This window comes from Notamacropus eugenii, chromosome 2 (genome assembly GCF_028372415.1).
Source record: "Notamacropus eugenii isolate mMacEug1 chromosome 2, mMacEug1.pri_v2, whole genome shotgun sequence".
In the NCBI taxonomy this organism is placed as follows: domain Eukaryota; kingdom Metazoa; phylum Chordata; class Mammalia; order Diprotodontia; family Macropodidae; genus Notamacropus; species Notamacropus eugenii.
Window position 1 is genome coordinate 417873776 of NC_092873.1, and position 27815 is coordinate 417901590.

Here is a 27815-nt window from a genome sequence, read left to right on the forward strand (position 1 = left end):
AGTTATGAGCAACTACTCATTGGAAGGCAGATTTCTTTAGTTGATTAAATAACATTTGATGGACTAGGGTGAGCCATTTGAGCTATGTTGAGAGATTTTATCTAATTAATTAATTGAGGAAAAATACAAATAAACACCTGGATTGCCCTAAAATTTGAGATGAGATTAAATCTGAGAATGAGTCAAGTAAGGTTTGAGGGATAACCTATAAATAGAAGTGATCAACCTCAGATTACTGTGCCCCTTCTAATCTTGCTACAGATAGATAAATTGCACATAGGGATATTTTAAGAGATCATTTAAGATACTTTTGTGAAATTGTATAACTCTTCAAACTTCAGAGCTATTACTGTGAGGCATTAAGTTATTACTTATAATGGGGGGGAAAGTACATTAGGTAGAAAAGCCAACATAAAGAATGATTAGACAAGTTAGAACATGATATTAGTTTCACTAGTTTAATTATTGTCATCACTGATTATACAATATTTTGACAGCAAAATTCACTTCTCATAATAAGGACATTACAAACGTACAATTTAAAAATACAAACACTTAATTTATTCATTTGGTTTTTCTACTTCTTTTGGTAGTTTCTCAAGAACCCATGATTTTAATTTCTCTAGCTCACTTCTGCTTAGCTCATGATAAAGATTTGGAAAGCTATGAAATGTTGTGTTTACTCCCAAAGATTTCAAAATTGAATTTGTCTCTTCACCCCAGGAATGAAGAACTAACTCATCAGTAGTGCCATGACACTGAAACAATTCAGGAAGAGTACCTTCATTCTTCTGCAGAGCCTAGTGAGAAGAAAAAGAAGAGTTTTGTATCAACAACATAATTAACTATCACCCATGAATAGCACAAAGATGGCTTAGAAATGGAGGGGGTTGGCAAAAAGTTGATCTTCCTAAAGCTATAACAGTGGGAAAATAGCTGAGGGGAAGACAAAGTGAAAACTCTAAGAATCAAGTTTTTCACAAGAGGACCAGGAGCAGGGCTTAGCTAATAGGCTGGAAGAACTCCTATGGTTCACATGGCCTAATCACCTAGAGGTTGGGGAAGTGACTTGTAGGGTCTTTATTAATAGAACTGGGGAGACAGGATAGTCGTTGAGAGGGGAGGGGAACCACAGTCCCCTTTTCCTGAAGAGGACGTTAGAAGAGATTGCCTGACAAAGGTATAGGATAGAGAGAAGGAAGATGGAAGGATAAGGGAATTAACATGCTTAAATAAATTTTTATGCCTCATACACAGGTAAAGAAGTATCTACTAATGAACTACTCCATTAAAACACATACACCTTCAGTAGAAAAAAAACCCTGCTGTACCAAAAATATTAAAACTGAAAAAATATTAGAAATGGCTTGTTCATGATATACTGTACAAAATTTGACATAACTTTGATACATACATATATATGTGTATACATACATATACATACACACACACACACACATATACTTTGCCACAGAGAGTATAGTGGCATTCAAAAATCTTTTCCTTCAAATGTTTCACTTAATAATGTTCTTAGTATTTTTATTATCAACTGGCCACAAACAACCTCACACTTTTTGTCACTAATCCCCACAAAATGCTGTGTACCTCAATTCTTATTGTCATTGTTGATGTTAAATTATTGTTTTTCATTTTACAAGCAATTTATATGCCCTGTACAAAGTATTCTTTTTTAAGTCTAACTCACCTGATAAACAGCAGATGTTTTATTGAGAAAACTAGAAAGTGCAAACACTCCAGCCAAATCACGATGCTTCCTAAATGCTAAATGTAGTGCCATGCATCCACCCATTGAAAATCCTCCTATAGGAAACAAATTATATTAGTCTAAGCAGCAGTTAAACCAACAGTCCTAATTACTTACATAAAATATTAGAACAACAACTGTACTTTCACATATAAATGTTTTAAAGGCCTTTTAAGAAGCCTAAGGCTAAAAAGTACCTCAAAACTTAATGCAGGGCTTAGTAAAATCTTATCAAATAGAAGTTAACCTATTCCAGTAAACCTTTCACACTTTGTAAAATTAATTTACTGTAGTGACTTGTCTGTTTATTGTTTGCGTCCTTCATACAAGTAGAAAAAATGTCTTTAAGAAAAAGTCTATGCATTTTCTTTTTAGTGCTCTAGGCATGCACTATTTAATAAAATGAATATGGAAAGAATATATCATTAGGATAGTTGAGCAGCCTGAGACTCTTTTCTGGGTTTTTTTTAAGTCATAGCCAGGTATTTATCTAACACTGCCAAGATATTCTTTTCTCTAGGGATAAAATCTAAGAGCAGAAGGGCTATTTATTTCAAAGTCCAGTTAATTTTTGAACTTTATTAAAACTTTCAACCAATGTTCTAATGAGACATTCATTAAGGGCTGAATATATTTGGTTTATGTGTCAAGGTAAAACTACTTATTCACTTAATTTTCAGCACTAACATGAAAACGAGGTCAAATATCAATGGTATTATGAAGATTGTAACAGAGACTTCCAGGAGCCAAAGATGGTGGAATAAACAGTAAGTTCCTCTCACTCCCCACCCTTTATTGACCTCTAACAATTCAAAAAATCTTGGGAAAAAACAAAACAAAACAGGAACAGCAGAGCCAGCAGAAAGATAGGTGCAATAGCCTTTTAGCCCAAGAGGCTTTTGGGATTAATGGGACACTCACTCTTGGGGAAAGAAAGCAATACAGGATGGGAGGGGGGCATCCTAGCAAGCCAGTGGTAAGCCCAACTTCAGAAAACCAGCAGGAGAACCTGGGTGGCAGGGTGAGCAGACAACTGCTAATACCAGGAACCTTGAGTGGCTTGGCACAGGCAGGGGAACTTGCAGACTCCAGCAATCAAACCTCTTGGTGCCTCAGCACAACTCTTGGAAGCACACAGCTCCAGGCAGGCAGGCCTTCTCCAGTAGCCAAACCTTCTGAGCTTCAGATAAGCCATCTTCCAGGGGCAAGACCCCCTTCCACCCTGAGAGATTGAGCATTGCTGACCCCAGCTCAGCACCAAGTAAGCTGCCAAACCTACAGCCTCCAGCTTCCAGCACCTGAGGGACCCCAGCACACAAAGCCACTGAACAGGTCCCTGGCCCATAGCACAAGAAGCTTGAGTTAGCGTCCCTGTGCTCCAACAGGAGAGCTGAATTTTAAAAGTCAGGAAATAGGCAAACATCAAGAGCAAGAAGTAGAAACAGACAAAGATCCCACTTTCTTACTATGAGGACAGGGAAGATAAAAACATAAATTCAGAAGAAGACAACAATGTCAATATACAAATATCTGAAACCTCAAAGGGAAACATGAACTGGTTTCAAGTCAAAAAAGCTTTCTTAGAAGAGCTAAAGAAGGATTTTAAAAGTCAAATAAGAGAGGTAGAAGAATGAGAGGTAGGCAAGAGAGTGAATAGCTTGGAAAAGGAAGGACAAAAACTGACTGTGAAGAACAAGTCCTTAAAAAATACAATTGGCTGGGGACAGAGCCGAGATGGCAGAGTAGAAGAATGCACTTCTAGAAGCTCTTCCCCCACAGCCCATAAAATACCTGTAAAAAATGACTCTAAACAAATTCTAGAGCAGTAAAGCACAAAACAACAGAGTGAAAGAGATTTCCAGCTTAAGGCAGCGTGGAAGACCAACAGGAAAGGTCTATCACATCAGATGTGGAGCAGAGTGCAGCCTAGCCTTGGCCACACCATGGCAGGGACAAGACTGGCGCAGGTTTCAAGGTGCCACCAGCAGCAGCTGCAATTCCCAGATTCCTCAAACCATATATACCAAAGTCAGTTTCAAAGGTCAGTGAGAAAGCTCTCTCACCTGGGAGAGAAGGGAACACAGCAATCCAGCCCCAGCCCCACGCAGCAACAGCTTCCACTGTTGGAGCCCTGGCCTAAACACCCTGGAGGAATTGAGTTGCTGATCTGAATCGTAGCCCTGAGGGGTGGCCAGGGGTGAGGAGGAGCACTGGCTGGTATGATGGAAGTGGTGGAGGCTCTGGAGAGGGAATTCTACTGGCAGATCCTGGGCAGAAAAGAGTCCTTTGTAGTTGCTCCCAGACCAGAGTGCAGGTCTTGATTGTGCCACCTTGGAGGAACTGAGAACTTACAGGTCCCCAAAGTATACCCTCCTCTTGGCAAAGAACTCAAAAGTCAAGTAAGTGGTTGAGAAAATGCCCGAAAAAAGGGACAAAGAATGAGACAACAGAAGGTTACTTTCTTGATGAGTAGGTATTTTCCTTCACCCTTTCTGATGAGGAAGAACAATGCATACCATCAGAGGAAGACCTACAAGTCAAGCCTTCTGCATCCAAAACCTCCAAAATAAATATGCAATGGTCTCAGGCCATGGAAGAGCTCAAAAAAGATTTTGAAACTCAAGTAAGAGAAGTAGAGGAAAAATTTGAAAGAGAAATGAGCGCGATACAAGAAAATCATGAAAAGTGAGTCAGCAGTTTGCTAAAGGAGATTCAAAAAAATGCTGAAGAAATTAACACCTTTAAAAATAGATTAATTCAAATGGCAAAAGAGGCCCAAAAAGCCACTGAGGAGAATATTTTAAAAAGCAGAATTAGTCAAGTGGAAAAGGAGGTTCAAAGGCACTGAAGAAAATAGTTCTTTAAAAATTAGAAAGGAGCAGATGGAAGCTAATGACTTTACAAGAAACCAAGAACTTACAAAGCAAAACCAAAAGAATGAAAAAATAGAAGACAATCTGAAATGTCTCACTGGAAAAATAATTGACCTGGAAAATAGATTCAAGAGAGATAATTTAAAAATCATAGGACTACCTGAAAGCCATGATCAAAAAAAAGAGCCTAGACATCTTTCATGAAATTATCAAGGAAAACTGCCCAGATATTCCGGAACCAGAGGGTAAAATAAATATTGAAAGAATTCACTAATCACCTACTGAAAGAGATATGAAAAGAAAAACTCCTAGGAATACTGTAGCCAAATTCCATAGTTGCCAGGTCAAGGAGATAATATTGCAAGCAGCCAGAAAGAAACAATTTGAGTATTGGGGAAATACATTCAAGGATTAACACAGGATCTGGCAGCTTCTACATTAAGGGATTGAAGGGCTTGGAAGAGGATAGTCCAGAAGTCAAAGGAACTAGGATTAAAACCAAGAATCACCTACCCAGCAAAACTGAGTATAATACTTCAAGGGAAAAAATGATAATTCAATGAAATAGAGGACTTTCAAGCATTCTTGATGAAAAGACCAGAGCTGAATAGAAAATCTGACTTTCAAACAAAAGAATCAAGAAAAGCATGAAAAGGTAAACAGGCAAGAAAATCATAAGGGACTTACTAAAGTTGAACTGTTTACATTCCTACACAGAAAGATAATATTTGTAACTCTTGAAACTTTTCTCAGTATTTGGGTAGTTGGAGGAATTATCCATACACACACACACACACACACACACACACACACACACACACACACACACACACACACACATATAGACAGAGGGCATAGAATGAGTTGAATAGGAAGGATGATATCTAAAAAAAATAACATTAAGAGGTGAGAGAGGAATATAATGGGAGGAGAAATGGAGAAATGGAATAGGGTAACTTATTTCTCATAAAAAAAGACAAGAAAAAGCTCCTTCAATGGAGGGGAAAAAGGGGAGGTAAGAGGGAAAAAGTGAAGCTTACTCTCATCACATTTGGCTTAAGAAGGAAATAATATGCACAATCAATTTGGTATGAAAATCTATCTTATGCTACAGGAAAGCAGGGGAGAAAGGGATAAGTAGAGGGTGGGGGGTGATAGAAGGTAGGGCAAATGAGAGGAGGGGGTAATTAGAAGTAAACACTTTTGGGGAGGGATAAGGTCAAAAGAGAGAATAGAATAAATGGGGGGGCAGGATAGGATGGAGGGAAATATAGTTAGTCTTTCACAACATGACTCTTATGTAAGTCTTTAGTACAACTACATATATATAGCCTATATTGAATTGCTTGCCTTCTCAGTGGGGATGGGTGGGGAGGAAGGAAGGGAGAGAAGTTGGAACTCAAAGTTTAAGGAATGAATGTTGAGATTATTTTTGCATGCAACTGGAAAATAAGAAATACAGGTAATGGGGTATAGAAATCTATCTTGCCCTACAAGAAAAGAGAGAAGATGGGGATAAGGGAAGGGAGGGGGGTGATAGAAGGGAGGGTAGATTGAGGGAAGTGGGTATTCAGAATGCAGGATCTCTTGGGGTGGGTGGAGGGGAGACATGGGGAGAAAATTTGGAACTCAAAATCTTGTGGAAATCAATGTTGAAAACTAAAAATAAATGAATTACAAAAAAAGAAATGAAGCTGATGTATAAAACAAAACTATATCAAGAATAAAAAAGCATATAAGAAAAAAAATACAATTGGCCAAATGGAAAAAAATTGCCCAAAAGAAACAATTTAAATATCATGGAATCATAGTCAGGATTACACAAGACCTTGCAGCTTCTACATTAAAAGATTGGAGGAATTAAAATCTGTGAGGCAAAAAAGCTTCAATTACAACCAAGGATCAACTACCCAGCAAAACTGAGCATGATCTTTCAGGGGAGGAGACAGATATTCAATGAAATAGGGGACTTTCAAACCTTCCTGATGAAAAGACCAGAGCTCAACAGAAAATTTGATCTTCATATACAAGACTCAAGAGAGGCATAAAAAGTTAAAAAGGAAAGAAAAAATAATGAATATGTTAATCAATAAGCACAAACTGTTGACATCCCTCCCAGAGAAGATAATACCTATAATTCTTGAGAACTGTATCTTCATTATGACATTTAATCCAGGCATACATAGACAGAAGGCATGGGTATAAGTTGACTTGATACTGATGTGCTAAAAAAGTCTAATTAAGAGATGAAAAGAGATTATACTGGGAAAAGAGGAAAGGAGGAGGCAGAAAAGGTTAAATTACATCACATGAAAGACCTATTACAGTAGAGGGAAAGAAGCGGGGGAGATGAGCATTGTTTGAACCTTAATCTCATCAGATTTGGCTGAAAGAGGGAATAAAATAGTCAGGTACAGAAATCTAATTTACGCAATAGGAAGTAGGAGGGGAAAGGAAAGAAAGAAGAGAGGGGTGGATAGAAGGAAGGGAAAAAATAGGAGAAAAAGGAAAGGCAGGGCAAATGGAAGGAGGCAATAGTCAGAAGCAAAATAGTGATGAGGAGGATAAGGAGAAAGAAAAGCATAAATGAGGGTGGGAGATGGAGGATGGATATGGGACAGAGAGAAAGACACAGTAATCATAACTATAAATGTGAATGGGATGAACTCTCCCATAAAACAGAAGCAGAGAGCAGAGTGGATTAAAAACCATAATCCTACAATGTGTTGATTACAGGAAACACATTAGAAGCAGAGGGATACTCACAGAGTAAGAGTAAAAGGCTGGAGTGGAATATATTATGCTTCAGCTGAATTAAAAAGAAAAAAAAAAAAGCAGGGGTAGTAATCCTGATCTCAAACAAAGCAAAAGCAAAAACAGATCTAATTAAAAGAGATAAGGAAGGAAACTATATCCTGTTAAAAAATACCATAAACAATGAAGTAATATCATCACTAAACATACATGCACCAAGTGATACAGTATCCAAATTCTTAGAGGAGAAGTTAAGGGAGTTACAGGAAGAAACAGACAGCAAAATTAGACCAGTGGGGGACCTCAACCTTCCCATCTTAGAACTAGATACATCTAACCAAAAAATAAACAAGAAAGAAGTTGAGGATTTAAATAGAATTTTAGAAAAGTTAGATATGGTAGACCTCTGGCGAAAACTGAATGGAGAGAGAAACGAATATACCTTTTTCTCAGTGGTACATGGCACCTACAAAAAACTGACCATGTATTAGGGCATAAAAACCTCACAACCCAATGTAGGAAGGCAGATATATTAAAAATGCATTCTTTTCAGATCATGATGTGATAAAAATTACATGCAATAAAAGGCCTTGGAAATATAGACTAAAAATTAATTGGAAACTAAACAATCTAATCCTAAAGAATGAGTGGGTCAAATAGCAAATCATAGAAACAATTAATAACTTTATCCTACAGAATGACAATAACGAGACAATATACCAAAACTTATGGGACGCAGAGAAAGAAGTTCTTAGGGGAAGTTTTATATCTCTCAATGCTTACATGAATAAAACAGAGCAAGAGGAGATCAATGAACTGGGCATGCAACTAAAAAAGCTACAAAATGAACAAATTAAAAATCCCCAATTAAATATTACAGTAGAGAGAAAGAAGGGAGGGGGATGTGCATTGTTTGAACCTTAATCTCATCAGATTTGGAGTCCTACCAAATTCTTTTTATGATACAAATATGGTGCTGATACCTAATCTGGGAAGAGCCAAAACAGAAAAATGAAATTATAGACCAATTTCCCTAATGAATACAGCTACAAAATTTTAAATAAAATGTTAGCAAAGAGATTATAGTAACTCATCTGGAGGATAGTACACTATGACCATGTGGGATTTATACCAAGAATACAGGGCTGGTTCAATATTAGGTAAACTATCAGCATAACTGACCATATCAACAATAAAACTAATAGAAATCAAATGATTACCTCAAAAAGGTGCAGAAAAAGCTTTTGACAAAAATACAACACCTATTCCTATTAAAAACACTAGACAATGTATAAATAAATGGAATCTTCCTTAAAATGGTAAGTAGCATCTATTGAAAACCATCAGCAAGCCAGGACATGTAATGTGGATAAGCTAGAAGTATTCTCAATAATATCAGAGGTGAAACAAGGCTGTCCATTATCACTATTGAAGGAATTAGAGGTGACAAAGAAGAAACAAAGCTATCACTCTTTGGAGATGATATGATAGTATACTTAGACAATCCCAGAGAATCAAGAAAAAAACTACTTGAAATAATTAACCACTTTAGCACAATTCCAGGATACAAAATACATCCACATAAATCAATGGCATTTCTATATATTATTAACAAAGCTCAGCAGCTAGAGGTAGAACGATAGATTCTATTTAAAGTTTCCATAGATGTCATAAAATATTTGGGAGTCTATACACCAAAACAAACCCAGGAACTACATGAATACAATTACAAAACAGTTTTCACACAACTAAAATCAGATCTAAATAAATGGAGGTCCACTGGAGGACATTAGGGAATTTCTAGATTGTTATGAATTAATTTGTGATCCTTCTTTGCCAAGTAGGGGATACTGTATAATAATAATATAACCTTTGTTAGACAATTGTGATTAAATGAAATTAACCATATGGAGGAAAATAACACTGGCCCAAAAAAAAAAAAATCCTACTGATGTCAACACAAAAATTCAAAATGAAACTCAGAATTAGTGCTAAATTTCTTCAAAATTTTAATGTCCAATTACACATCAGGACTCATCTGTTCTTCTAAAATTATCCCTCCTCCTAACTTCTCTATTTCTAGCCAGGGTACCATCATCTTTCCCTTCATCCAGAGTCACAAACTAAGAGTCAAGTATTCCTTCTCTTTCCTTGACTTCCACATCTCTTACATTCCATTCCTTTCTCTCCATTCAATGGCCACTACTCTAGGCCAAGACTTCAGTGCCTCTGTCACTGACTATTTTAACAGACTAGTAATTATTCTTCTTGCCACCAATGCATTATTTTTAAAGCTCATATCTAACTATGACATTCCCCTGCTTAGGAAGAACCAGTGTCCCCAAAATCTTTTACCTGGGACAGATAAGAAATGAATATTGAGCAAGTTTTAAGTGCCCATTGTTCTGACTAGTGGTATTCAATGAGAGATTCTTCAAATTCCATAATAATCAAAGAAAAGCAAATTAGGAAAACTTTAAGATACCACTTTACACCCATTAGCCTGGCAAAAGATAGAACAAAAAGGGGAGGAATAAACTTCATTGTTTACATGGCGACTGAAAAACAACCATTTTTATTCACTGTTCACGGGACTGTGCTCTGATGTAAACATTTTGGAAGGCAATATAAAATAAGAGTTGCCAAACTGAAAATACCTTTGGAGCCAGTTTCAGTCTGCATCACCAACTGCCCTGATGACATTTCAAAATGGAAAAACTGGAGCATTTCAAACTTCAACTCATTTGGCTCTCTCCCAAAACTACTCTTCTTCTAAGCTATTTCAACTTAAGGTCACAACATTCTTTCATAACCTCAACATTACTGACTCCTCATTTTCCTCTCCTCTATATCCACTCAGCTGCTAAACTGTGACATTTTGACCTCATAACATTCACTTAATCTGACCTTTACATGTTCAAAGATTTTCCTTAAAACAGTTTGACCAAATTACTCTCCAATTCAAGCAACTCCAGTGTCTTTCTATTGACTCTAAGATACTCTTTTGTTTAGCTCTTAAAGCCCTTCACAACCAGTCCCAAACTATTTTTCCACCTAACATTATTCCTTTTCATTGGACATTATTCTTCCTACTTCACTGTGCCATCTTCTGTTCAGCATGTCATCATCTGTCTTGTGCACTGATCATCCCCTATGCTTTGGAATGCCATTCAAGGAATTTCTCTCTTCCTTCAAGACAGAGCTCAAGCACTTCCTTCTACCTAAAGCTTTTCCTAATTTCCTCACTTTTATCTCTTTCCTCCTAAACAATGTTTTTTTACTCTAGTCTGCAATTATTTGTAGTTATTCTCTTTATTTTTATTCTATAATTTATTATAAATGTACTTGTCTCTCCAAAAGAATGCAGAATCACTGAGAAGGATTACAGTATTCTTTGTATTCCCAGAGACTAACCCAATGCCTGGGAGATAATACGTATTTAACAAATTAATGTAAAGGAATATTATAATGGCATAAAATATGAAGTTCACAAGGAAGCACGGAACAACCAAAGAGATGTGTTACTAATGCCTTTCCCTATCAGATAATTTTCATCTGTTCTATTTAAGAGAAGGCTTTTTTTTCATTGTGTGTGGGGGGGATCCTCAGTACATACCACAGTATTTGGCACATTCTAACCATTTAATAAATGATTAACTGATTGAATGATGCAAAGCAAAATTAGAATGACACCTGTGTACATAATTAAACTGAATATAGTATTCTAGATATGGTCTTACCAGGGCAAAGTAAAGCTCATTTCATAGATGGGAAAAGTTAGAGAGGATAAGTGGTTTGCCTAACATCTCAAAGATATTCTGTGGCAGAGCTGGAATTTGAATCCAGGTACTCTCACTCAAAATCTAAAGCTCTGTTGCCACTACTACATACACACACACACACACACACACACACACACACACACACACACACACGAATTATCATCTAAATATATTCAATGATATTTTTAACATTTATTTCTATTCACATAGATGCTTTCTTCTTTTTATCATCACTGCTCTCTTCAGTGTCATCATTTTTATTATCAAGAACACTCATCACACTCAGGTTTTTACACAAATCACTTTGCAGGAAAAACAAGGCTGATACGTTAAACTTCTTGTCAACTTAACTTTTTAATACTTCAGTTCCTCAACAGATTCATAGTATCATAGATCTAGAACCAGAAGGAGCCTCAGAGATCATCTAGTCTAATCTATTTTATGGTTGAGGAAACTAAGGGTCCAAAGAGGTTAAGGGAATGGTTCAAGCTAACATGGATACTACAGGTTAACTCCCACTATAGATGGGAGTTGAACCTACAAAGGCTAAATACCCTTAATAAAAGGATCTGTTCTGTAAAACTTGGACTCAGTCAAAAGGCTGCACCCAAGGAAACCTGGTCCAAGGTAACATAGGTACTATAAGTCAGAAGTGAGATATGAACCTAAGTCCTCTGATTCTAGGGCTAGTGATCTTTCAAAGGTACCACAATACCTAGTCTAGCTACAAAAATATTCTTAATAAACTTAATTAAGAGCTTATCTCAAATATGCATGACTGACACCTAGTAGTAAAACTAAGTGACTGCAAATTTAAATAGTACATGTTTTTTAACTATTTAACAATGATTCTGGGGGAAAGGTGTGTGTGCGGGGAGGTTTGTGGTGGGAGGGGAAATGATGCATCTTTAATCATTCTGCTTGCTGTCGTTTCCAAGAATACATTGTGGTAAAAATTAGAATAGATTAAGTATCTCTCACTTTACGTTCTAGCTTATTTTAAAAGTACATTTATTGATACCTTCTCTGATGACACAACAAGTATGCTCAATGAACAAACCTTTACCAAGCAGATTCTCCAAGATAAATTTCAAAGAACAGAAATTACATTTATTAAGTTATTTATTACATAATTAATGAAAATTACATCAATTAACAAAAAGAAGGATGTGACCTTTGATTTTGGCAGAACAATAATTATTGTAATTGACTAGAGTTGTAGTGCCCCTCTTCATCAATGTCTTCTATACATTCTGGATGTTGTTCAACAGTATCCTATACTGTTGCAACATTTTAAATGTCCTTGTTGTATATATTGTCCTTTGGGTTCTACCTTCTTCACTATGCATCCCTTTCATTCAAATCTTCCCTTTTTTCTATGAATTTTTCATATTTACCATTTCTTATTGAATAATAATATTCCATTATATTCACATATTGTATATAATATATAAATTATTATACATTGTTTAGTATATATAATGTTATATACATTACATATAAATATATATTTATATATAATGAACATATACATATGTGTTCATTCATTCTCTAAATAATGGGCACTTACTTCATTCACAACTTTTTGTTATCACAAATAATGTGGCTATCAACAACTCTGTAGATATGAGTCTTCTTGCTATCAATAACTTACTCAAGTTATAATCTCAGTAGTAGAACCTTTGGGAAAAAAGGTTATGAACAACTTAGTAATTTTATCTTACATAATTCACAATTGTTATTCATGTCCCACCAGAATCTCTACAAGCCTGTGTTCTAAGAGTCCCTTTTCCTGACTCTAAATACAAAGCATTATTTGTTATTTGTGTCTCCTTCATGAAACACAGAAACCTTGAAGGGATAGTTTAGTTTTTTAATACTATAAGGACTGGTTAGCCTTTGTTAAAGTTCTTTAGTTTATTCAATTTACATTTCAAAGGGCCTGCTCATTTTTGGTTTTCTTAGAAGTGAGTGACAGTTTAATCTTGTTGAAGATTCATCTTTTTGATGCAAAAATATGCTGTGCAGATTTTATTATCCTATGATGCAAACTATTTTTCTTTACTTTTTTCTACCTCTTTCACATTACTATTGAATAGTTCAAATTTGTGTTCTTTCACATATGAACTGCTTCCACTTGGCCTCTTACAAGTTCTTTCTTTGAAACCAAAACTCCTAAAAATGGTGAAACTCGAGGACAATGATGGTGAGGATGACTAGCATTTATATATAGCACTTTGAGTTTGCAAAGTGCTATACATACACTATCTCATTTGACTCACTGACGTCTCATGTATGGTATCAATCTATACTCTGCTATTTCTGGGCAATTTTCTTTTGTGACTTCTTGAAATGCCATATTCAGGCTCTTATACTCCTTTTCTTGGAGGCCAATGATCCTGTTAGTCTTACCAATCACCATCATCAAGAACAGATACTCTGATTTGCAAAGAGTATTCTTCCAACTTTAATGACTTCATTTTGCTCATATTTATCATCTTCTCTCTGCATCTCTATGTTCCATGTCTGTTACTGTCTAGAAGAGTATCCACTAAAATTTCTTACCATCTGTTCAAAATCACTGATTACCTTTTTCTTAAGATTTTCTAAAGAACTTTAATCTTCCTCTTTATATTTTCATTTAAGTATTTTATTAAGATCGTCTACTCCTTAAGAAATGATTTGTCTCATTTTGGGGTGTCGAGTTGTTAATGAAAATCATTCCTTTCTTCTGAAGATTTACCTTACACTATACACAGTGTTAAGGATAAGTCTCTCTGCTGGTTTTTCTGTTTTGTTTTTCTTGTAAAGATTTCCTTCGTTGTTCTTTTATTTTATTTGGAACATTTCTTCTTTCAAGGTGATAAAGAGAAGCTGGACTAAGGCACGGCTACTCACTTAGCCATCGTGCCACAAGTCCATACATTCTAAGAGATTGATCCATCCATCCTTTCCAATTTTAAATCCATTTTCCACACCACTTCTAGATTAATCTTCCTTAATTAAAAAAATTATTTTAATGAGAAATTTGGAGGTACAATGGATTTCTCCACTTTCCAGATACTAAATCTTGGGATTACTATAATGAACAAGAGAACCCAGGGTGATTGAATCCCAAAGAATAAACAAAGAAATTTAAAAGAGGGAGAGAGATACTTAATTAAGACTCACAAGAATGCAGATTTAGGAGGAAATGTTTGGGTCAAAGAAAATTTATAACAAGCTGCTACTAAGTGACAATATGATTACATACACTAAAGTGAAAGCACCAAAGCATAACAGATATAGAATTATTGTATTTTAAGCTAAAAAGAGCCTTGGATCAGTTGAGCTAATACATGTAAAGCACTTAGTACAACGTCTGGCACATAGCAAGTATTTGACAAGTGTTTGTTCACTTCCTTCCCCTAATCAAACCCCTCTACTTTACAAATGAGGAAACTGAGAAAAGAAGTTCAATGATTTATCTTACAGAAGAACTACATGACAGATCCAAGATTCAACTCCAAACTCAGGCTTTTTTCCACTCCAGGCCATGAAGCTGTGGAGTGCATAAAAACCCTAGTTCAAATTAAGCCTCACTTACTAGTTATGTAATTAATACTCAGCAAGTCATATAACCTCCATTTCTCTCAATTTCCTTAATTGTAAAATGAGGTTCATTGCAGTACCTACTTCACAAGGTTATTGTGAAGATAAAGTGAGATAACACTTGAAAAGCACTTAGAGTGCCTGTCACACAACAGGTACTTACTAAATGCTTCTGACCTTCCCTCTGTAACAGCTGTTTTCCAAATACTGTTCTAAAAATGCAGAAATACCAACCAAATACATTATAGATAAAATAATACAAATTGCAAATAACAGAGAAAATATAAATAAAAACACAGACCTAAATATTTTCAATTTTCTTAAATGTACCTAATAAGTCCTTAAAGGAAAAATCATATATATGAGAATTTACATTAATAAAATTTTAAAAAGATCCATGAATGGAATATTAAATTAAAAAATTAGAAAACCAACAAGTAAATAAACCCCAAAATCTTAAAAAAAAAAGAGGATAGTTAAATAAGAGAATGAAAAGACTATAAGAACTTATAAACAAAAACCTGAGTCTTTGAAAAGACAAAAGACAAACCTCTGAATGAAGATGAAAAAAAGAAAAGGGGAAAATCAAATTAATAAAACATGAACAAAGAAGATAGCACATCGGAAAACACAAAAAAATTATCAAAAATTGCTAAGCACAGTTAATATTGGTGAAACTGAAAATTTAAGCAAAAATACAAAATGCCCAAATTAACAGAACACAAAAAAGGAATCTTAAATTAATTTCAAAAAAGAAATCTGTTCTAAAGAAAACACCAAGTATGAGAGGGGAACAGGAAAAGAGAAATTTTCTTTCCTTTTTAAGTTTTTCTCTATTACATGTAAAAAAAAAAATTAACAATATTTTTTTCTCCCTCCCCATCCCACCTTGAGAAGGCAACAATTTGATATAGATTATACATGTGAAGCCAAGCAAAACATATTTACATATTAGCCACATTATAAAAGAAAACACAGACAAGAAAAAAAGGAAAAGAGTAAAAAAAAATTATGCTTTGATCTACATTCAGACTCCATCCGTTTTTTCTCTGGAAGTGGACAGCATTTTTCACTGTAAATCTTTCAGAATTGTCTTGGATCACTATACTTCTCAGAATAGCTAACTTATCTCCTGGTTGTGCTCACTTCACTCTGCATTTTTTGAAATGATCCTGCTCATTATTTCTTGTAGCACAACAGAACGGTATTCAATTAAAATCATATACCCCAAATTATTCAGCCATTAATAACAACCCAATTAATGAGTCATCCCATCAATTTCCAGTTCTTTGTCACCAAAAATTAGCTGCTATATTTTTACACATATGGGTCCTTTTCCTTTTGCCTGATATCTTTGGGATACAGACCGAGTACTAGGTTAAAGGGTACATATAATTTTGTAGTCCTAGGAGCATAATTCCAAATTGCTCTCCTGAATGGTTGGATCAGTTCACAACTCCATCAACAGAAAATCAATGTGTCTCAATTTTCCAAAATCCCCTTCAACATATGCAATTTTCCTTTTCTGTCATATTAACTAATCTAATAGGTGTGAGGTGGTACCTTGGAGTTATTTTAATTTGCATTCCTTTAATCAACAGAGATTTAAAGCATTTTTTCATATGAAGATATCTTTGATTTCTTCTTCTAAAACTGCTTGTTCACATCCTTTGACCATTTATCAACTGGGAAACAACCAGTATTCTTATAAATTTGACTCAGTTCCCTCTATATATTTGAAAAATGAGGCCTTTATCAGAGGAACTGGCTATAAAATCCCCCACCCCTCCTACCTTCCAGTTTCCTACTTCCCTTCTAATAATGGCTGTTTTGGTTTTGTTTGTGCAAAACCTTTTCATTTTAAGATAATCAAAATTTATCCATTTTACAAACTGTAATTATCTCTTGTTTGGTCATAAATTCTTCCTTTATCTATAAATCTGATAGTTAAAATATCCCATGCTCCCCTAATTTGTTTATATTACCCATTATGTCTAAACCATGTGCCTAATTTTATTTGATCTTGGCATAAGGCACAAATAATTAATCTATACCTGGTTTCTACAAAACTGCTTTCCAGTTTCCCCAGCAATCTTTTTTTCCAAATAGTGAATTCTTGTCCCAAAAATTGATCTATGGGTTTATCAAACATCACATTACTATGGTCACTTACTACTGTGTATTGCGTGCCTTATCTATTCCATTGGTCCATCACCCTATTTCTTAGTATCAGATTGTTTTGATGATTACCACTTTGTAATACAGTTTGAGATCTGGTACTGCTAGGTCACCTTACTTCACAATTTTTTCCACTGATTCTCTTGATATTCTTAATCTGTTGTTCTTCCCAATGAATACTGTTATTATTTTTCTGAGTTTGATAAAATAATTTTTGGTAGTGTGATTGGTAGAGCACTGAACAAAGTAAATTAATTTTAGCAGAACTGTCATTTTTCTTATATTGGCATGAGCAATTAACATTTCTCCCTTTGTTTAGATATGACTTTGTATAAAAAAAAAAAAGTTTTGTAATTGTGTTCATATGGTTCCTGGGTCTGTCTTGGCATGTAGACTCCCTAGTATTTTAGAATGTCTACCATTATTTTAAATGGAATCTTTTTTTCCTTCCTGCTAGACTTTGTTAGTAATATATGGAGGTGCTGATGATTTATGTGGGTTTATCTTATATTCTGCAACTTTGCTGAAGCTGTCAATTATTTCAACTAATTTTTTTACTTTATTCTCTAGGATTATCTAAATATAACATTTTGTCATATGAAAAAAGGGATGTGTTTCTACATTGCTATTCTAATCCTTCAATTTCTTTTTCTTATCTTATTGCTATAGCTAGCACTTCTAGTACAATACTGAATTTAAGTGGTGACAATAGGCTTGTTTCACCTCCAGTCATACTGAGAAGATTTCCAGCTTATCTCTATTAAAGATAATGCTTGTTAATTGTTATAGATAGGTATTATTATGATTTTAAGGACTATTTATTCTTATGTACTTTAGTGTTTTTAATGGGAATGATTTGTATTTTGTCAAAAACTATATATTTATGGAGATTTTAACTATGATTATGATTTTGTGAGATTATGATTTTGTTGTTTTTGTTACTGCTATGGTTAACTATGCTGATGGTTTTCCTAATAATGAACCAGTTCTGCATTGCTAGTATAAATCCCATCTGCTCGTAATATTTGGCTTTTTTGATATACTGCTATAATGTCCTTGCTAGCAATTGATTTAAAATTTTTCCATCAATATCCATTAGGGAAATTGGTCTATAACAGTTTTCTTTCTCTGTTTTTGCTCTTTCTGTTTTAGGTATCAGCACCATGCTTATATCATAAAAGGAATTTGCTAGAACTCTTTGCCTATTTGTAAAAACATATATATGAGTGTGTGTGTGTATATAAATATATATATATATACATGAGTGCGTGTATGTGTGTGTATATATATACGTATATGTGTGTGTGTGTGTGTGTGTGTGTGTGTGTGTGTGTCTATTGGAATTAATTGTTCTTTAAATGTTTGATAGATTTCAGTTGTAAATTCATCTGGTCCTGAGGATTTTTTCTTTTTTTTTTTAAATTAATTTATTTATTTTTAGTTTTCAACATTCATTTCCACAAGATTCTGAGTTCCAAATTTTCTCCCCATCTCTCCCCTCTCCCCACTTCAAGATACTATGCATTCTGATTACCCCTTCTCCCAATCTGCCCCCCTTCTATCACACCCCTCTTTTCCCTTATCTCCATCTTCTCTCTTGTAGGGCAAGAGAAAATTTCTATACGCCGTTACCTGTATTTCTTATTTTCCAGCTGCATGTAAAAACAATTCTCAACATTCATTCCAAAAACTATGAGTTCTAATTTCTCTCCCTTTCTCCCTCCCCATATATCCTACTGAGAAGGCAAGCAATTCAATATAAGTTATACATGTGTGGTTATGCAAAAGACTTTCATGAAAGTCATGTTGTGAAAGACTAACTATATTTGCGTCCATTCTATCCTGCCCTCCATTTATTCTCTTCTCTCTTTTGACCTTTTCCCTCCCCAAAAGTGTTTACTTCTAATTACTCCCTCCTCCCATTTGCCCTCCCTTGTATCATCCTTCCCCACACTCTACTTATCCCCTTCTCCCCTACTTTCCTGTTGTGTAAGATATTTTCATACCAAATTGAGTGGGCATGTTATTCCCTCCTTCAGCCAAATGTGATGAGAGTAAGCTTCACTTTTTCCCTCTCATCTCCCCCTTTTCCCCTCCATTGTAAAAGCTTTTTCTTGCCTCTTTTATGAGAAATAACTTGCCCCATTCCATTTATCCCTTTCTCCTCCAAATATATTCTTCTCTCAACACTTAATTTTATTTTTGTAGATATCATTGCTTTATATTCAACTCACCCTGAGCCCTCTGTCTACATGTATACAATCCCTCCAACTACCCAAACACCAAGAGAAGTCTCAAAAGTTACAAATACTATCTTTCCATGTAGGAATGTAAACCGTTCAACTTTAGTAAATCCCTTTTGATTTCTTTCCTGTTCACCTTTTCATGTTTATCTTGATTCTTGTGTCTGAAAGTCAAATTTTCTATTCAGTTCTATTCAGGTCTTTTCATCAGGAATGCTTGAAAGTTCTCTATTTCATTTAATGACCATTTTTTCCCCTTAAGTATTATATTTAATTTTGCTGGATAGATAATTCTTGGTTTTAATCCTAGTTCCTTTGACTTCTGAAAGATCATATTCCAAGCCCTTCAATCTCTTAATGTAGATACTACTAGATCTTGTGTTATCCTGATTGTATTTCTACAATGTCCGAATTGTTTCTTTCTGACTGCTTGCAATATTTTCTCCTTGACCTGAGAACTCTAGAATTTGGCTACAATATTCCTAGGAATTTTCCTTTTGGAATCTCTTTCAGGACATGATCGGTAGATTCTTTCAATATTTATTTTGTCCTCTGGTTCTAGAATATCAGGGCAGTTTTCCTTGATAATTTCATGAAAGATGATGTCTGGGATCTTTTTTTGATCACGGCTTTCAGGTAGTCCCATAATTTTTAAATTGTCTCTCTTGGATCTATTTTCCAGGTCAGTTGTTGTCCAATGAGATATTTCACCACTGTCTTCTATTTTTTCATTCTTTTGGTTTTGTTTTGTAATTTCTTGGTTTCTCATAAAGTCATTACCTTCCATTTGCTCCATTCTAATTTTTAAAGAACTATTTTGTTCAGTAAGCTTTTGAACCTCCTTTTCCATTTGGCTAATTCTGCTTTTTAAAGCATTCTTTTCCTCATTGGCTTTTTGGACCTCTTTTGCCATCTGAGTTAGTCTATTTTTAAAGGTGTTATTTTCTTCAGCATTGTTTTGGGTCTCCTTTAGCAAACTGTTGACTTGCTTTTCGTGATTTTCTTGCATCACTCTCATTTCTCTTCCCAATTTTTCCTGCACCTCTCTGACTTGATTTTCAAAGACCTTTTTGAGCTTTTCCATGGCCTGACACAATTGCAAATATTTTTTGGTGGTTTTTGATGAAGAAGCCTTTTTTATGTCTTCCTCTACTGGTATGCTTTGTTCTTCCTCATCTGAAAGGATGGAAGAAAATACCTTCTTGCTAAGAAAGTGAACTTCTATAGTCTTTATTTTTTTTCCTTCTTTTTTGGGCATTTTCAAAGCCAGTTATTGACTTTTGAGTCTTTTGTCAAGTGGAGGGTATACTACAGGGACCTGTAAGTTCTCAGTTCCTCTAAAGGGGCAAAATCAAGGGAGTTTACTCCTCTTCTGGCCTCCACTCTAGTCTGGGAGCAACCACAAGCTTTTCTGCCTACCAGAAAATATGCCAGTGCTCCTCTTCACCCCAGGACTGCCACTCAGGACTGAAACCCAGATATGCCGCTGAATTCCCCCTGGCCTTTAGGCAGAGGGCTCTAAAAATGGATGCTGCTGTGGCAGCTGCCCTGGGACTGGGGCTCACCCAGGTGAAAGAGCTTTTTCACTGACTTTTGAAGTTATCTTTGGCGTTTGTGGATTGAGGAATCTGGAAACTGCCGCTGCTACCTGGGATTCCACGCCCTGAAGCCTGCTCCAATCCTGTCCACGCCATGCCATGTGCCCAAGGCTGAGCTGTGCCATGCTCAGAGCCCGGTGTGATAGACCTTTCCTGCCAGCCTTCCAGGCTGTCTTGGGCTGGAAGTCTCTTTCACTCTGTTGTTTTGTGGCTTCTGCTGCTCTAGAATTTGTTTAGTTATTTTTTTACAGGTATTTTATGGGCTATGGAAGTAGAGCTGGAGCAGGTTCTGGTAGATTTTTTCTTAGGGAGCTTAATTTCTTTTTCCAAGATTGAGTTACTTATGTATTCTATTTCTTCTATTAATCTGGGTAACTTATATTTTTGCAAACATTCATTTCACTTACGTGGTCAGTTTTACTGACAATAACTTGTTAAAATAACCACTAATAATTGCTTTCATTTCATCTTCATTAGTGGTAAATTCACTCTTTTCATTTTTGATTCTAGTAATTTGGTTTTATTTCTTTTTTTTAATCATATTAACACACGGTTTATATATTTTGCTATTTTTCCATAAAACCAGCTCCTTCCAATTTTATTAATGTGTTTTGATTTTCAGGATTTCCAATTTGGTCTTCAATTGGGGATTTTTAGTGTGGAATGTTCAGTTTGCGGGACAAAATATTCTTGGTTGTAATCCTAGCTCCTCTGCCTTCTAGAATATCATGTAGCAAGCTCTCTGAACCTGAAAAATGGAAACTACTAAATCTTGTATGATCCTGACTGTGGTTCTCTAATATTTGAATGGTTTCTTTCTAGATGCTTGTAATAATTCCTCCTTAACTCTAGAATTTGGCTAATATTTCTGAGAGTTTTCATTTGGGGATCTCTTACAGAAGGTGATCAGTAGATTCTTTCCATTTCTATTTTACTCTCTGGTTCTAGGACATCAAGACAGCTTTCCTTTATAATTTCTTGAAATATGACATGTAGGTTTCTTTTTTTGATTATGGATTTCATGTAATCCAGTAAGTATTAAATTATTTCTCCTAGATCTACTGTCCAAGTCAGTTCTTTTTCTCTTTGAATATTTTTTCAATTACATGTAAAAGTAATTTTTAACATTTAAAAAAAAAATTTGAACTCCAGCTTCTCTTCCTTCTTGCCCTTCCTTCTCTTTGAGATGTAAGCAATCTGGTACAGCCTATACATGTGCAATTATGCAAAACATATTCCCATATCAGTCATATTTGAAAGAAAACAAAAAAATGAAAAAAAAATAAAGAAAATGACAAATGTTATGATTCTATCTGCCCTGAGACTCCATCTGTTCTTCCTCTGGAGGTGGACAGTACTTTTCATCACAAGTCCTTTGGATCTCTGTACTGCTGAGAATAACTAAGTCATTCACAGTTGATCATACTATATTGTTGTTCCTGCCTACAATGTTCTCCTGGTTCTTCTCACTTCACTTTACATCAGTTTATGTAAGTCTTTCCAGGTTTTTTCTGAAAGCATCCTGCTTGTCATTTCTTATAGCATAATAGTATGTATGCCATTACAATCACATACCACAACTTATTAACCATTCCTCAATTGATGAATATCTCAATTTCCAAAGTTTTGCCACCACAAAAAGAGTTGCTATAAATATTTTTGCACATATAGGTCCTTTTCTTTTAGTTTTTTATCTCTTTGGGGTACAGACCTAGTAGTGGCATTACTGGGTCAAAGGGTACAGATTTATAGCCCGTTAGCATAGTTTCAAATCATCTCCAGAATGGTTGATCAATTTATAACTCCATCAATGGTTCATTAGAATCCTAATATTCTTATACGCACTCCAACATATGTAATTTTTTTTCTTTCATATTAGCCAATCTGATATGTGGTACTTCAGTTGTTTTAATTTGTATTTCTCTAAACGAAAACATTTTTTTCATATGATTATACATAGTTTTGATTTCTTCACCCAAAAAGCAGGTCAGCCGTTTTTCCAAAGAGATATTTCATATTTTCTCCTACTTTTAAAATTTTTGACTCTGTTTTAGTGATTCTTGATTTTCATGAATTCATTAACTTCTACCTGTCCGATACTAATTTTTAAGGAATAATTTTCTTCAGTGAGCTTTTTGTACCTCTTTTTCTATTTGGTCAATTCTACTTTTTAAAGTTCTCTTCAATGAATTTTTGTATGTCCTTTTCCTTTTGGCCACATCTGCTTTTTAAGTTCTTCTCTTCAGTAGATTTTTGTGCTTTTTTTTTTCTTTTACCATTTGACCAATTCTGTTTTTCAAAAAGTGTTATTTTCTTCAGTATTTTTGTGCATCTTTTACCAAACTGTTGACCCTCTTTTCATTTCTTTTCCCAGTTTTTTCTCTACCTCCCTTATTTGATTTTGCAAGGCTTTTGTTGAGCTCTTCAAAGAATTCTTAATGACCTTTGGTCCAATTCACATTCTTGACATTCTGCTTGTAACCATTGTGACACTGTTTTCTTTTGAGGTTTTGCCTTGATGTTCCCTGTCACCATAACTACTTTTTATGGTCAAGTTTCTTTTTTGTTGTTTCCTAGCCTATTTCTTGACTTTTAACTTTATTTTAAGTTGGGCTATGCTCCTGAGATGGAAGGGGCACTGTGCCAATTTTCAGGGTTTTTTGCTGCTGTTTTCAAGATAGTTCTAGGCATTCTGTAATTTTTCAGTGCTTCCAAGGTGGTATAATCTAAGTGTGGTCACTATACTCCTGGTCTATGCTCCAGTCTTTACTCAAGACCTTGTTCTCCTGCAACTACTAGCATGCTCTTCTTGGCCATGGAACTGGGACCATGTCCTTTGCTATCCTCGAACAGCAACCACTACTGCTCCTTTCTGCTTTAAAAATAAGATTGGGAGCCACAATGGTAGAGGAGAAAGATGCATATATTCTGGTGTTTCCCCCACAGCCCACAAAATACCTGTAAAAAATGACTCTCAACAAATTCTAGAGCAGCAGAAGCCACAGAACGAGAGAATGAAAGAGATTTCCAGCCAAAGGTAACATGGAAGGCCAAGAGCAAAGATCTATCCCATGGGATGCTGGGCGCAGCAGAGCCCAGCCCTGGCCGAGTGGCACCGGGAATAACAGAACCTGAACAGACCTCCAGGGCAGAATCCCCAGCAGGGGGGGTCTCAGATCCCTCAACCAAAAAGCAGCAAAGAAAACTTCAAAGGTCAGCGTGGGAGGGCTTTCCCAGCTGGGCAAGCAGGCGGTCCCCTCAGTATGGGCCCCAGGCATTGGCAGAGGTGGGGGCAGCGGCAGCAGCACCAGATGGCGAGCAGCTACAGTGGCTGCAGAAGCAGCCTGGGTCCACTGTCCAAGCAGTGCAGCTTAAAGCCTCTGGGGAAAATGAGCAATGGATCTGAACCTCAGCCCTGAGTGGCAGCCCTGCCCCTGCCTAAAGCACCTGGAGAAATTGAGTAGCATATCTGACCCTCAGCCCTGAGCATGGTCCTGGGGCAAGGAGGAGCACTAGGACCCTCCTCTTGACAAGGGATTCAAAAGTCAAGTAACTGGCTGGGAAAATGCCCAAAAAAGGGAAAAAAAATTAGACTATAAAAGGTTACTTTTTCGTGAACAGGTATCTCCTTCTATCCTTTTGGAGGAGGAAGAACAGTACATACTGTCGGGGGAAGTCAAGGCTTCTGCCTCCAGTACCTCCAAAATGAATATGAAATGGGTTCAGGTCATGGAAGAACTTTTAAATGCAAGTCAACAGCTTGCTAAAGGAGAACCAAAAAAAATACTGAGGAAAATAACACCTTTAAAAATAGGTTAACTCAACTGGAAAAAGAGGTCCAAAAAGCCAATGAGGAGAAGGAGGCTTTAAAAAGCAGAATTAGCCAAACAGAAAAGAAGGTTCAAAAGCTCACTGAACAAAATAGTTCTTTAAAAGAGAAAGTGGAGTTCTGGGAAGCTAATGACTATGAGATAAACCAAGAAATTACAAAACAAAACCAAAAGAATGAAAAAATAGAAGATACAGTGAAATATCTCATTGGAAAAACAACTGACCTGGAAAATAGATCCAAGAGAGCAATTTAAAAATTATTGGATGACCTGAAAGCCATGATCAAAAAAAGATCCCAGACATCATCTTTCATGAAATTATCAAGGAAAACTGCCCTGATATTCTAGAACCAGAAGCTAAAATATATATTGAAAGAATCCATCAATCACCTCCTGAAAGAGACCTGAAAAGAGAAACTCCTAGGAATATTGTAGCCAAATTCCAGAGTTGCCAGGTCAAGGAGAAAATATTGCAAACAGCTAGAAAGAAACAATTTTAGTATTGTGGAAATATAATCAGGATAACACAAGATCTGGCAGCTTCTACATTAAGGGACTGAAGGGCTTGGAACAGGATATCCCAGAAGTCAAAGGAACTGGGATTAAAACCAAGGATCACCTACCCAGCAAAACTGAGTATAATACTTCAAGGAAAAAAATGGTCATTCAATGATTTAGAAGACTTTCAAGCATTCATGTTGAAAAGACCAGAACTGAATAGAAAATCTGACTTTCAAACACAAGAATCAAGAAAAGCATGAAAAGGTAAACAGGAAAGAGAAATCATAAAGTTGAACTGTTTATATTCCTACATGGAAAGATAATGTTTGTAACTCTTAAGACTTTTCTCAGTATTTGGGTAGGTAGAAGGATCATACACATACACACACACACAGACAGAGCGTATAGGTTGAGTTGAATCAGAAGAGATGATATCCATAAAAAATAAAATAAAATTAAGGGGGGAGAGAAGAAATATTGGGAGGAGAAAGGGAGAAATGGAATGGGGCAGACTATCACTCATAAAAGATATAAGAAAAATCTTTTTCAATGGAGGAGAAAAAGGAGGAGGTGAGAGGGAGAAAAAGTGAAGCTTACTCTCTTCACATATGGCTTAAGGAGGGAATAAAGTGCTCACTAAATTTGGTATGAAAATCTATCTTACACTATAGGAAAGTAGGGGAGAAGGGGACAAGTGGAGTGAGGGAGATGATAGAAGCGAGTGCAAATGGGAGAAGGGAGTGACTAGAAGTAAACACTTTTGGGAAGGGACAAGGTCAATAAGAGAACAGGAAAAAAAAGAGGGGAGCAGGGTAGGACAGAAAGCAATACAGTTAGCCTTACACAATATGACAATTACAGAAGTCTTTAGCAAAACTACACATATATAGCCTGTATTGAATTGCTTGTCTTCTCAGTGGGGATGGGTAGGGAGGGAGGGAGAGAAGTTGGAATTCAAAATATTAGAAATGAGTACTGAGAATTGCTATTGCATATAACTGGGAAATAAGAAATACAAGTAATGGGGTACAGAAATCTATCTGGCCCTGCAAGAAAAGAGAGAAAATGGGGATAAGGAAAGGGTGGGGGTGTGATAGAAGGGAGAGTACATTGAGGGAAGGGGTAATCAGAATGCAAAGTGTTATAGGGTGGGGGAGACTTTTTCCCATGGTGTGTATGGCGGGGGGGAGGAGAAAGACGGGGAGAAAAATTGGAACTCAAAATTTTGTGGAAATGAATGTCGAAATCTAATAATAACTAAATAAAACTATTTAAAAAAAAAGAAATAAGATTGGGCACTCACTCCCTTGTGAATAACTAAAAGCACATGTCTCTATCCTAAAACTATGACCAGGGTCCCTTTTCCACTGTGGCCACTCTTCTTTGCCTAAGGACTGCTATACAGAACTGTATCTGAGAAATGCAGCAGAGTCCTAAACCCAGCACTAGCAAAGGGCACCCTCTAATCTCTTTCTGAAGAGTTATTTGACCCCCTTATTTTCTGTGGGCTGAGAGCTCCTGACACTACTGTTGCCACTGTTGCAGCTACCCCCAAGGCTTTCTCTGGCTGCTGAGGTACAATGGCATTACCATCGCGTGACAGTCTTTTTCTGCCAACCTCCTAAATTGTTTTGGGCTGGAAAACTGTTTTCCTTTGACCTTTTGTTGGCTCTGTTGCTCCAGAATTCAATTTGAATTGTTATTTTAAAGTTGTCTGTAGGAGAATCTGGGAGAGTTCAAATATATTCCTCTTAGCTCTACCCATCAAGAAATTTTTTTCCAAAATTGACAAAGGTTTACCACATAATTTCTATGCAACAGATGTAGTACCAATAGTAAAGTAGCAAATTAAAGGAACAAATGACCTACATAAACACTGAATTGTCAATTCAAAAACTTTAAATCAAATCCTAGCAAGAAGACTGTAACATGTCCATAAAACTTTTTTTTGTCAAAGAACATACAAAGGATGTAGAAATGATTCACATTAGGAAAACCATTAACAAATGACATATGTACAAATATACACACATACATACATACACACGTGTATACACATACATATAAATATGGAGAGAGGGAAGAATGTGTTCCAAAGAAAATGGAGTTCAAGTTGCAGCCCTGCAAATTTAAGACTAAATTCAAATGAAAAAATATGAGTGTTTTATAAAAAAGAGGTGTTTGAAACATTCCCAGAAAGAAACCAGACCTGAAGGACTTACTTGCTTCTCAAGTACTGCAGACAACAGAAATATAAGAATAAAGTAATGTTGCTACATTTGCAACCAAAGATAACAACAGCAAAACAACAAGAGATTCCATTAAGGAAATGTATATGAGGAGACAAGAGCGAAAGCAGAAGTCAAATAGAAATGATAGTAGAGATAAAGACCGGAAACATTACAAACTAAAACTTACAATACCATGTCTACAGCTGAATCAATTTTTTGTTTGTTTGTGTATGGGTAAATTATGGAATGGCAGCTAGGTGATTCAGCAGAGAGAGTACTAGTCCTGTAGTCAGGAAAACTCATCTTCCTGAGTTCAAATCCAGCCTCACACACTTTCTAGCTGTGTGAACTTGGGAAATCTTAAAATTTAACCTCATTTACCTCATTTTCCTCATCTATAAAATGAGCCAGAAAGTGGCAAACCACTCCAGTATCTTTGTCAAAAAAACCCAAAATGGGGTCACAAAGA

The 27815-nt window shown here is 35.8% G+C and overlaps 1 protein-coding gene across 1 annotated transcript in view; it reads right to left on the bottom strand.

Moving 5' to 3' along the window:
• Positions 1–444: 444 nt before the first annotated feature.
• Positions 445–27815, bottom strand: part of LYPLAL1 (lysophospholipase like 1) — a 59279-nt gene continuing 31908 nt past the window's right edge. The window contains exons 4-5 of the mRNA XM_072647811.1: positions 1706–1821; positions 445–800 (exon numbers count right to left, since the gene is read on the bottom strand). Coding sequence (XP_072503912.1) covers positions 561–800; positions 1706–1821 — 356 coding nt within the window. The 3' untranslated portion in view covers positions 445–560. The remainder of the gene's footprint in view (positions 801–1705; positions 1822–27815) is intronic.